The 12,589-nt window shown below is 38.3% G+C and overlaps 1 protein-coding gene across 3 annotated transcripts in view; it reads right to left on the bottom strand.

The window, feature by feature from the left end:
* The window catches only part of LOC136875809 (RNA-binding protein 48), a 110,084-nt gene that overhangs the window by 17,965 nt on the left and 79,530 nt on the right, over positions 1–12,589 (bottom strand). For all 3 annotated transcript variants that reach the window (XM_067149417.2, XM_067149419.2, XM_067149418.2), the window contains exons 4-5: positions 10,608–10,822; positions 6,052–6,175 (exon numbers count right to left, since the gene is read on the bottom strand). In XM_067149417.2, coding sequence (XP_067005518.2) covers positions 6,052–6,175; positions 10,608–10,822 — 339 coding nt within the window. The remainder of the gene's footprint in view (positions 1–6,051; positions 6,176–10,607; positions 10,823–12,589) is intronic.

Below are 12,589 nucleotides of genomic sequence, written 5' to 3'. Positions count from 1 at the left end.
GTCTTGTGACGGGGGAGGGATTACTGGTTGTGTTTCAGTGACGTCGTGTTCGAGTATTTCATTTGTTTGTCTTGTTTACTGTTTACCATTTCCATGTATTTACTGAATTGTTCGTATAGGAGGTTTTTTTCGTTCGTTTCATTTAGATTCCGTTCCCTGTTCTCTAGTTTATCGAGAGTAATGTGGATGTTTTCTAGGTTATTCATTAAACTTCCTTTATTAATCCTACTGATAATTTGGAGATCTTGTCTGATGTTAGTGAAATTGTGATTTGCCTCCTTCATATGAGCTCCCATAGCAGAGTATCTTCTGTATTTCTCTGCATTAACATGTTCCTGATATCTAATTAAAAAGCTCCTCCCAGATTGCCCCAAGTATGTTTTTTTGCACTGGGTACATGTCAATCTGTAAATGCCAGATTCCTGGAATTCGTCATCTTTAAGTTTATTGACTTTATTGTGATTAAAAAATCTGTGTTTTGTATTGTTGTTGGTTGAGAAAGCTATTTTGGTATTGTGCTTCTTAAACAAATTCGTTACCGGGCGAGTTGGCCGTGCGCGTAGAGGCGCGCAGCTGTGAGCTTGCATCCGGGAGATAGTAGGTTCGAATCCCACTATCGGCAGCCCTGAAGATGGTTTTCCGTGGTTTCCCATTTTCACACCAGGCAAATGCTGGGGCTGTACCTTAATTAAGGCCACGGCCGCTTCCTTCCAACTCCTAGGCCTTTCCTATCCCATCGTCGCCATAAGACCTATCTGTGTCGGTGCGACGTAAAGCCCCTAGCAAAAAAAAACAAAAACAAATTCGTGATTTCATAAATCCTCGGGTTATTAAAGGAGAATTTGACGTATTTCTTTGCATTCTCCGATTGTTGCTTTAGTTTAATTTGTTGTTGATATTTGCACTTAGTAATGATTTTGTTAATGAATTTCAAACTGAAACCGTTATGTAAGGCTTGTTGACGAATGAAAGATAGTTCCTTCTTTCTGTCTGTATCTGTTAACGGGATTTCAAAGGCCCTGTTGACGAAACTGTAGTAGGCGGATTTCTTTTGTGAAGTGGGATGTAAAGAATCGCTTTTAATTGTAGTCGGTGTAAAAGTGGGTTTTCTGTGTATTTTAAACTGGAAATGGTTGTTTATCCGAATTGTTTGAATATCTAGAAAATTGAGTGTACCTTCTTCTTCTTCTTCCACTGTAAATTTAATGTTGGGTCTAAAGTATTCAAGGTATTTAGAATACTTTGACTGTCATTAAGTTCTTTGTTTATAATGACAAAAGTATCGTCAACAAAGCGTACCCAGAAATCTAGTCCTTTAATGTGGCCTACTATCTGAGTGTATTCCAAGTGATCAATAGCTAAAATTCCGGAGGCCGGTGCTCCCATAAATTTTATTATTAAAAGAAAAGAAATTATGGTTCAATACGAATTCCAGGATAGTTATGAAGTTTTCTATTTCAGGTTTACTGATGCGTTTATGGTCTAATAAATTAGATTTTATAATCTTCATAGTGTCTTTTATAGGAATGTTCGTATACATGTCTTTAATGTCGAAGGAACTTGTTACGTGAGAACAAGTTAATTTGAAATCTTTAGCGGCCTTACAAAACTCTTTAGAGTTTTTTATCGAGGTTTTGGTATAAAAAACATAGTTTTGGGACAAAAACTTATGAATAAATTGAGAGGCTTTGTACGTAGGACTTTTCTGAAAATTAATTACTGGTCTAATAGGTACGTCCTTTTTATGTAATTTAGGCATAGCTCTTGCCTTAAGAAGTCCAGGGTTCATATTTATGAGTTTATGGACTTCTTGGTCATTTAAAAGGAAGGTGCATTGCTTCAGTATTCCTTTCAAATTCCTTTGGATTTTTAGGGTGGGGTCTTTCTCAATTACCTTAAACTTGTTACTATTGAAAAAAGTTTCTGTTTTCTTAATGTATTCGGTTTCATTTAATATTACCACTGTTCCTCCTTTGTCGGCTTTTGTTATAACTACGTCATTTTGCCTAATTTTACGCTGAAGATCCTTCTCAACTTTCGAAATGGCGGAATTAGTTAATAATCCTTTAATTACGGAGGGAATCTTTTTCTTTGCTTCGTACCGTACATCATTTTGAATGTCGACTGGAAGAGTTTGTATGGCCATTTCTGTTTCTGCTAATGTTTGTATTAATTCTAGTTTGTTGTTGATACTTTGCCAATTATGATTTCAAATTAACTTGTTCTCATGTAACAAGTTCCTTCGACATTAAAGACATGTATACGAACATTCCTATAAAAGACACTATGAAGATTATAAAAACTAATTTATTAGACCATAAACGCATCAGTAAACCTGAAATAGAAAACTTCATAACTATCCTGGAATTCGTATTGAACCATAATTTCTTTTCTTTTAATAATAAAATTTATCAGCAAGACGGACTACCTATGGGAGCACCGGCCTCCGGAATTTTAGCTAACATATACCTTGATCACTTGGAATACACTCAGATAGTAGGCCACATTAAAGGACTAGATTTCTGGGTACGCTTTGTTGACGATACTTTTGTCATTATAAACAAAGAACTTAATGACAGTCAAAGTATTTTAAATACTTTGAATACTTTAGACCCAAACATTAAATTTACAGCGGAAGAAGAAGAAGAAGGTACACTCAATTCTCTAGATATTCAAACAATTCGGATAAACAACCATTTCCAGTTTAAAATACACAGAAAACCCACTTTTACACCGACTACAATTAAAAGCGATTCTTTACATCCCACTTCACAAAAGAAATCCGCCTACTACAGTTTCGTCAACAGGGCCTTTGAAATCCCGTTAACAGATACAGACAGAAAGAAGGAACTATCTTTCATTCGTCAACAAGCCTTACATAACGGTTTCAGTTTGAAATTCATTAACAAAATCATTACTAAGTGCAAATATCAACAACAAATTAAACTAAAGCAACAATCGGAGAATGCAAAGAAATACGTCAAATTCACCTTTAATAACCCGAGGATTTATGAAATCACGAATTTGTTTAAGAAGCACAATACCAAAATAGCTTTCTCAACCAACAACAATATAAAACACAGATTTTTTAATCACAATAAAGTCAATAAACTTAAAGATGACGAATTCCAGGAATCTGGCATATACAGATTGACATGTACCCAGTGCAAAAAAACATACGTGGGGCAATCTGGGAGGAGCTTTTTAATCAGATATCAGGAACATGTTAATGCAGAGAAATACAGAAGATACTCTGCTATGGGAGCTCATATGAAGGAGGCAAATCACAATTTCACTAACATCAGACAAGATCTCCAAATTATCAGTAGGATTAATAAAGGAAGTTTAATGAATAACCTAGAAAACATCCACATTACTCTCGATAAACTAGAGAACAGGGAACGGAATCTAAACGAAACGAACGAAAAAAACCTCCTATACGAACAATTCAGTAAATACGTGGAAATGGTAAACAGTAAACAAGACAAACAAATGAAATACTCGAACACGACGTCACTGAAACACAACCAGTTATCCCTCCCCCCTCACAAGACGTACTAGATGACGACACAACTCTACTTCCCCTTTCTCCGGAATATTCCACGAACAATCAGACCATGTCACACCGCTATCACACTAGGTCGTGCACGAAGGCAACGCGGATTAAACATTTGCCAGATAAGGTAAGTCAAGGCCACGCAATCTCGAATACAAATATCTTCCCGCTATCTATTTAGAATTCGGAGCTTTTTACTTTTATCATATGTCATATTTTAACATATTACGATCTCCTGCTGGTTACAGATCGCGAGGCAAGCTGCCCGAATCAGATCGCCATTTTGTATAACAGAAGCCACCACAGGGTTTTAACAAGTTAAACGACTAACACAATTTCTTTTATCACATTCCGAAGAGCAATTCTCGGAAGTTAAACAGTCAACACGGCCTTTTAACCACAAGAATATCACTCAAGGAAGTTATTAAATATATACAATAAATACCTGAAGACTGGTGCATCTGACATAAACTTTCATTCAAGCACAAGTGTTTTTGAATAAGTGCCTTGCCATAGACACTTTAGAATATTTTAAAGTATGTTTATTAAAAACAAAGTGTTTAACAGCACCACAGACACGAATTTTAATTATTTTCTCACAAATGCCTGAAGATTATTACAAACACAAACTTTTTATTCACGCCACCTAATTTTATCAAAAAGAATTTTACCATAGACGCTTTTAAATATTTTAAATATGTTTTTCATCATTTAAGTTTTTTAAACACAATTGTAAACGATACTGTAATTTAAGTATCATTCACATAAATCTCCTTACCCCCCCCCCCCCCCATCTTCCTATTCATTTAAAGCATCCAGAACAATAGTTTTTGGATTCCCATGGGATATAGTTTTAAGATCCAATGTGCTTGCTTTTAAATGTTATCATCTAAGATTTTTTATATACAGCTGAAGATGACCACTAAGTGGTCGAAACATGTAGTGTGTTTGTTAGTGTATTTTTAAGTTTGCCAAAGGCAAAAGAAATAAAGTATCGATTAGGTGGCTTTTTAGATTAATTTGTTGATTAAACTCATCGACACGGCCATGAAGTGGACAGCTTGCAATAATTGTTCCATTATGTCGGTGATCACTTTTAATTTACCGGTTTACATGAGTGAGTTTATATTGTGTGTAGAAAAGTATGTTATCTGCTTTGGTTTGATTCTTGATTTTGTCTCTTCATGTATGTGGTACTGGGGTATTTCCGTGCCTCCGACTTCAAGGTATCTTTCGGGTGGCAGCCCACCGTATCCGAACTCTTGGTTCAGCCAGTGGAGTATTCCTTACAAGACCTTTCATAGTTGACTGTCAAGGTGTCACCTGTATGGGACTAGGTCCCAAATTACAACTCTGGATGTGATCCAGTGAGGTGATAATGAGGCCGCTCCTCTGGAGTACAGACGCTGCATAATGGACTCCAGTGGCATTTCCTCCACTGTGAGGACCCTCACCCCACCTAAAGGGGCTCATTCGCCCAAAGCCGTTGGCCCCTTAGGGAGCCAGGTTATTTCCCGCCGCCCAACACACAGCTGGGTGCCAGACCAGCAAACCCTCCTCCGGACTTGGGACCGGACAATGGCATATTCCAAACAACGTGTTGTCTGCCTGGCAGTACTTTGCGTGACAAGTGACTGTAGACACTCGTATAAAGCTAAACCACGAGCAATCACCATAGACCTCCGAGAAATTTGAAATCTTCAGGTACAAGGTACAGGTTCGATTCCAGTCGCAAAGTGGATCCTGGAGTACGGGTACAACACCATGGTGATGAAAGGACCCCGGAATATGAGTTTCCTAGAGAACCATTCTGGAAGACAATTTGGGAGATGGCGGTTCACTGTACCAATGTGATATGAACTTCAAACTTGCCAAAATTTTGATTAAACCAAGAGTTCAAAGTACACCTTCACTTACTGTGCCAAACCTTAGCTATTTTTGCCTAGGAAGCACCTTGAGAACTTTAATTCATGCTATGTTCAAATTACAAGTTAGTACGGACTATCTTTTACTGGTACAGTACATCTACCAAAGTAGTAAAGTATACGAGAACAATACGCATACTGAACCATATAATGAAGCCATGTCTGGTGCAAAAACACACCCGTTTGCAACTTTATAAAACTATGGCCAGACCAACCCTATTCAATGCAGTGAGCCATGGACTCTAAGAACCATGAATGTTCCTTCAATCACAGCATACAAAATGAAATATATGCACCAAACAGCAGCCTATGTGAAACTGATTACATCTACAATTATCAGGTAAACTGGAAAAGCCAAGCCCAAAGGATGGAAGCTGGAAGACCAACAAAAGAGTTTCTTTGCTATCAACCAGAAAGAAGATGATCCACAGGATATCTGATGAAGCAATGAGGAGGAAAGGCAAGACCATAACAGGCCACTAAGCTCAATACGTGACAGAATGATGATTATGGTAAGCAATCAAATTTAATTATCACAAAACTTCTCTTTAAGTGCTCAATGATACTTACAGCACGAATCTTATTGCGAACACTTAATATTGTCTCCTCAACTGACAGATTGTCAGCCTCGTGGTTTCTCTTATTTCCAGGTTTTTCTTCAGCTTTCCCCTCTGCTGCACTTGGAAGAACTGACCTGTTGAACATTGAAATAAAGGATGGAAACATAATAGATCTTCTGTAACTTCCTTACACAAGACGGGTAACAATTCGTTTGAAATATGAAGAGCATATCGAGCAATGGCACAGAATGCATAAAAATAATTTAAATTTAAATAATCTCAAGCTGAGAACTGTAATCAACTAAAAGAATAAATATCGCAATATGAGGGAATTATTTCCTAGAGAGCACAGAGAAAAAGAAGAAAAAGAGCCACTTCATATACAGTAGCCTTCCTCGATCTGGAAAAAGCATTTCATCGGGTACCCCACAGGCTAATCTCGTATGTGCTGCACAACCATGGGATTCCTAAACTGCCTGTAAACTGCGTTATACGTCAATACCAACAGCAGAGTGTGATGTCCTGTGTGCTTCTGATGTCATAAAAGCAACTGGGACAACTCCACACTCAATTAAATTAGGCTGTTTCCAGGCTTCTCTTTGAACAATAGGAAGTGAAGTTGAGCTCAGAGCTGACGGAAATAAGCTCTGTATTAGTGAAACCCTTCTCAGTTGAAACTGTTATAAACATGAATTACATGATCATCGAAGTATGTAGGTCTACTTACCCAGTGTGTGATATGTACTTGTGTTGGATTCCCCCTAAGAATTTCGCATAATCAATTTGATATAATTAATGAAAAACACACTTTGCAGCCTGAAGCTTGTATTTATGGCTGATATTCCATTAAAATAATAATCCAATCTCATCAGTTCATCAAGCAAAATATCATCCATTTCAATAAGCAAATTGATACTGCACAAAATAGTGAGCTCTTGACATTTTGAAAATCCATTCTTTTGACTTCACAGCAGTTGTATTAATCAGCAATTAAATAATTACAATAAGAACTATAAAGGATAAGAATTATAGCTAAGAATTCAATTTAGGTATCAGGATAATATAACTAATAGAACAAATAGCACAAAGCACTGACCTTCAAAACAAAAACAAAGAGGGAGAGTGTGTGTTTTTTCTAATGCCCTGGTAGTTGGATACGATCCCTTGACCATGATGATGGGTGCATTACAATCTTCATTTATTTGTGTGCACCTTCTTGTCTTCAGAAGCTATGCATATGTATGTGTTTCGGTGTCCAGTGTGATGACTGATGACAATAAAGTAGGGAGAGGGTGTAACCCGGTTTCAGCACTTAGCTTACTCCTGTTGAACAAAGCTTAACATCTCCATTCGACAGATAAACAGATTTCAACTAGTTCTTATGTTTCCAAGTTGATTGAAACAAAACCGACAAGTCTACAAACACACAGCAGTATTTTTAACCAAGATCCAAGAACTTTCTTAAAGTGCCATATCACTGTGCATACAATTTTGTCATTATGTTTCATGTCAACCTATTGAGATGTATGTAGGCAATCCTCATGATGATTGTTATCAGATTCCCTTTGATTTAATTATTCTACAAGAACTGATTATGACTCCAAGGGAGTCAAAACTGGTCTTCGCTTAATAAATTTCAAACATTTTACACTGTGTTGAATGGTGGAACATCACCTCAAACCCTATGATATTAGATGAATCACCATCAAAAGCCCTCACTCCAAATGAGCGTAGCAAAGAAGTTTGGAGTTGAACTCAGGCTTTCGGCATGCAATAAAGCAATTATGAATTGTATACCAACTGCCAATTCTCCTACCCGGCTGGCCATCATCCAGCTGACAAAAAAAAAAATTTTGACCGATGGGATTCGAACCCGCTAATTACGATGTCAAACTGCAAAGACTTAACGCCTTAATCATGGCCACCAGGCAGGCTTGGTGGGAAAAGTGCTTACGTGCAAGTGAGCAGTTCCCAACAGCAGAAAGCAATATACATGGATGTTTTTCCTAACATTTGAAGAATTTTCATCACACTTCCAGAAGTTTAAATATTTGACGAAATTGCAATGTAGAGGGAATAAGTATGCAAAGTTTGAACTTTCTAGCTCATTCGTAAGTCCCACAGCTCGACAGAAAATGCGATAGATAATTAGATGTAGCCTGTTAATTCTTCTCATTCTACACTGAACAGTTGCTTTTCTATAAATATATGTTTGAAACGTACTTGTCTCTGTGCCGTCATCTTGGTTTTCTAGATCAAGAATGTTTCCAGTGTTGTTGAGCTTAACGTAAGCCCAAATTCTGAATACTGAAAGCTCTTATCTGCAGGAGAATTACTGTCAGACACAGTACTGCAAAGACTTCTACATAACGTTTTATGATTTCTCTGTCCACTTTCATTTCTAAAATCAGCAATTTTGTTCCAATTTATTTAAATTAAAATACAGGAAATAATAGCTACATAAAGTAAAATTTATGATCATAATGTGTCAAATGTCTAATTTACAATTTTACAAATCACGCCAACCATTGATGATGTAACACCGCAGATTAACAAGTATTCTGGCGCAGCACCAATGACAGAGGCAGAAAGCAATGACTGGAAACAACTATTTTACCTCTATAGCTTCCAAAAGTTGTGCTTTTAAGTAAAACAAAGCAGTGTTGACATATTTACTCCCATTCTTTTATTTACAGACTTTTATATATTTCTTCTAAATGTTCCTTGATAATACTCTTTTTCCATAATAATTTTCCCAGGTGTCTCAATACAACAGACAGATGCCCATAAAATTTTAAAAGGAAGTTTTCGAATTGGTCATCGGACCTGCCCGCGAGTAAGCAACTTAGAAGAAGCACAATGAACAAACGCATGCCACAGAGAATCAAATGACGCGGCGGTCTGCAGACATTACGCTGACCGACTGAGTGCGTAATGAGCACACGTGAGGATCGCTCAATAACATCCACTATTGGTGAGAAACTGAAGGAGAGAGAACTCTACTGGTACAGGCATGTCAGAGTGATGAAGATCAACCTGTAGAGAAAGTTCCTGTCATCGCAGAACCAAGGAGAAGCCAAGGATTTGGTGGCGAACAGCTAAAACTGCCTTGAGGAAAAAAAGTCATCCCTGTGGCCCAAATGCAAAATTCGGATCAGAAGAACTGAAAGTGAGCAATACTCGGGAGTGCCCATACTACGAGCACATATACGGCCAAGGAAAAGATGTATAGTGAAACCTTGTTAGTGCGTTCCTCATTAACACGTTTTCCCACTTAACATGTAATAAATTCGAAGTCCTGATTCTCATTGTATTAAATCTATATAAAAATACCTCTCTTAACACGTCGCGTATTTTCGCTATTACCGCTTAATATAATTGTATTTTTCCTAGCCCTGAAAATGTTCTTTGTCATCCCTTGTGAAAGGAACGTGATTTCCAACTGTGGTAAGAACTCTTGCCACAGTTGCGTGATAACGGGAAAGGCGCTGAATGCCTGAATTTCACAGGATAAGTTGCACCTTCGGGAGCAAGCCGTTAGCCTCAGGAATGTTCAGTTTTGCTTGCTGGTTAGCAGCGAGATCACTGAACAACACAGTGAGCCTGTTTGTGCTTGTATTTTGCATTCCATTCAGAATTTAGAAATTTATTTTGTGATGAGTGGCAAAGTGAAGGGCAGTGAATATTTGTCATGCGATACCCTACATCTGGATTAGGAGCATAATCGTATGAAGTTGACCAGCATGGTGCATATTTGTCATGATAGCCTAGCTATGGATAAGGGAAAAGTCGGGAAATTCCTTACTAATGAAGACAAAATTAAAATCTGTCAGAAAGTACACTGGCATCTGCATCTTTAAGTGCACAGAGGTGGCACAAATGTTGAAACAACGAGTTTCAACCCGATCATTTGAGTTGGTTGAAGTTTTGTCAGATCCAAAATGGTGTCCAAAGTCTCACATGGTCAGGTGTAACCTCAAATTCATCGTCTAAGAGTGTGACCCACCAGTCCAAAACAAAATGCTTCTACTAACATTTGTTTTAGAAAGTGTGTGATCCCCTGTGGAAATGTTCTCATATTTGTGTTTTTCACACCGTTCAGTGCATTGTGGTTATTTTACAAGTCCCAGCAGAAAAGGTTTTCATATTAAATTCATGTTTTCCACACCTTTTAATACTCTTCTCTCACTGTGCCCGCGCACACACAACGTAAAATGCCCTCGTGACAGAAAAATATCATACCTATTGTTTCCATATCCCTGTTGGATAGTTTTTATTCATTTATTCAGTAGTACATTTGCTCACTTAATGCATTATTTTTGCTTGTCCCCTGCACAAAAGTCTTAACGAGGTTTTGCTGGAATAAATTTCTTCCTGGGTTTAATTCCCGAATAAAGAGGGGAGATCTGTAATAATTACAAATAAAATGTAACAGCTAGAACGTCAGCAGTTAAGTCTAATGAGGATGTCAGCTTGTTTTGAAGTGTTTCTTGTTTCAAGGGTCCAGATCAGCTTTGAGTGTTGTATTACAGAAGAAATTAATGATCAAAAGTAAAACATAAGTACCTGTTATTTCGGAAAACAATTCTCTTGTTGAGATTCACTTGTCTTGGAATGAATCTCAAAGCTTGTGAGGTATTAGCTGAACCAACCCCATACGATGAATTTGCAGCAGCTTTTACTGAAGGAACACTGGAGCAGGAAGGAATTATTTTCCGTTCTTTAACTCCAGCCTGCAGCCATTTCTCATCGGGCTTCTGAGGTCCATAAATTTTACGTTGCTGTAAATATAAACATTACAATTTACAAAAGGAGGCAATTCAAAAAATCACATGATTACGACATAGATATTAAGACCAATTCACAAAAAACGTTTGTAGTACTAGGTGGCCTACAAAATAATATGTTGGCATATTAAAGCTATAATATGATTTCAGGTTAGTGAATAGTTTTTCTACAATGAAACTTTGAGTCTCCTTGTCTATTGACAAAATAATCTCAAAAATAAATGTACAGTATACACATATATACCTACACTTACTCGCATTAATATTTGTTTATTAATACTGCCTGTTTATACGCTGAAAAAAATAATAAGAATGTTCAATAGATAGATGTGTTGAATTGTTCCACATGTACGTATCAGAAACTAATATGTGGTCTTCTATAGTTTCAAAATTAATACCATATATGTTGAAAGCATCACCAGAGCGCACCACTTTAATAGTCGTCCACTACCACGGCTGTTTGCTCAAGGGCAGTTCTCCGTAATCACTGTATCGAAGTGCTGCTGCAGAACGTCAGTAAAATGGGTCAGGAAGGAGCAACGTCAACTTATTGCATTCCATCATGCTCAGAAACAAATAAGCAAGCTTTTGAACATACCAAGGAGCATGATAGAAGAAGATGATCTGATAAAGAAGACAGGCTCGAATCACTTCCTCAACAAGGCCAGCCTAAGAAACACACCGAGTGAGAAGAACAGATACTGATTGGAAAGATTAAGAAACAACCCGGGTTAGTGCTCCTAAATTAGCAGCAGAACTGTTCCAGGAGTGCGGCAAGAAAGTCCATCTTGAAACAGTATGCCGAGTCATGAGGAAACAGGGATACAATGGTAGAGCTGCGAGGAAGAAACCCTTCATTAACAAAACAAACCAAAAGAAGACATTGCAGTTTGCAAAAAGACTACGTCACGAAACAATGTCATTTTTGCCGACGAAAGCAAATTCAATGTTTTGACTCAGATGGCAAGGCACGTGTGTGGCGGAAGCCAAATACCCAAAACCCCATGACACTACAGCCCTTGAGGGGCCTTGGCCTACCAAGTGACCGCTGCTCAGCCCGAAGGCCTGCAGATTACGAGGTGTCGTGTGATCAGCACGACGAATTCTCTCGGCCGTTATTCTTGGCTTTCTAGACCGGAGCCGCTATCTCACCGTCCGATAGCTCCTCAATTCTAATCACGTAGGCTGAGTGGAAGCCAAATACAGAAAACAGAAATATATGGCCCACTGTCAAACACGGTGAAGGTAGCATCATGATCTGGGGTTGTATGTTTTCAGGTGGAGTCAGTAAAATGACTAGGATTGATGGCACTATGAAGAAAGAAGACTCTATGTCTCTATGAACTGTCTGCAAGATGTTGAGATACTCCTGTGGCCAGCAAGATCTATCCCCAATAGAACACGTGTGGGACCGGCTCAGACATCAACTCCGTCCCAAGGACCAGTTACAACAGTAGTGGGCTAGCTTGCCTCAGGAGAGGGTACAACAGCTTTATGGCACTTTTTTTTTTTGCTAGGGGCTTTACGTCGCACCGACACAGATAGGTCTTATGACGACGATGGGATAGGAAAGGCCTAGGAGTTGGAAGGAAGCGGCCGTGGTCTTAATTAAGGTACAGCCCCAGCATTTGCCTGGTGTGAAAATGGGAAACCACGGAAAAATATCTTCAGGGCTGCCGATAGTGGGATTCGAACCTACTATCTCCCAGATGCAAGCTCACAGCCACACGCCTCTACGCGCACGGCCAACTCGTCCGGTAT

The sequence above is a fragment of the Anabrus simplex genome, chromosome 6, assembly GCF_040414725.1.
Source record: "Anabrus simplex isolate iqAnaSimp1 chromosome 6, ASM4041472v1, whole genome shotgun sequence".
In the NCBI taxonomy this organism is placed as follows: Eukaryota; Metazoa; Arthropoda; class Insecta; order Orthoptera; family Tettigoniidae; genus Anabrus; species Anabrus simplex.
The sequence above is the reverse complement of the archived record's forward strand: the minus strand, read 5'-3'. Positions and strand labels throughout refer to the sequence as shown.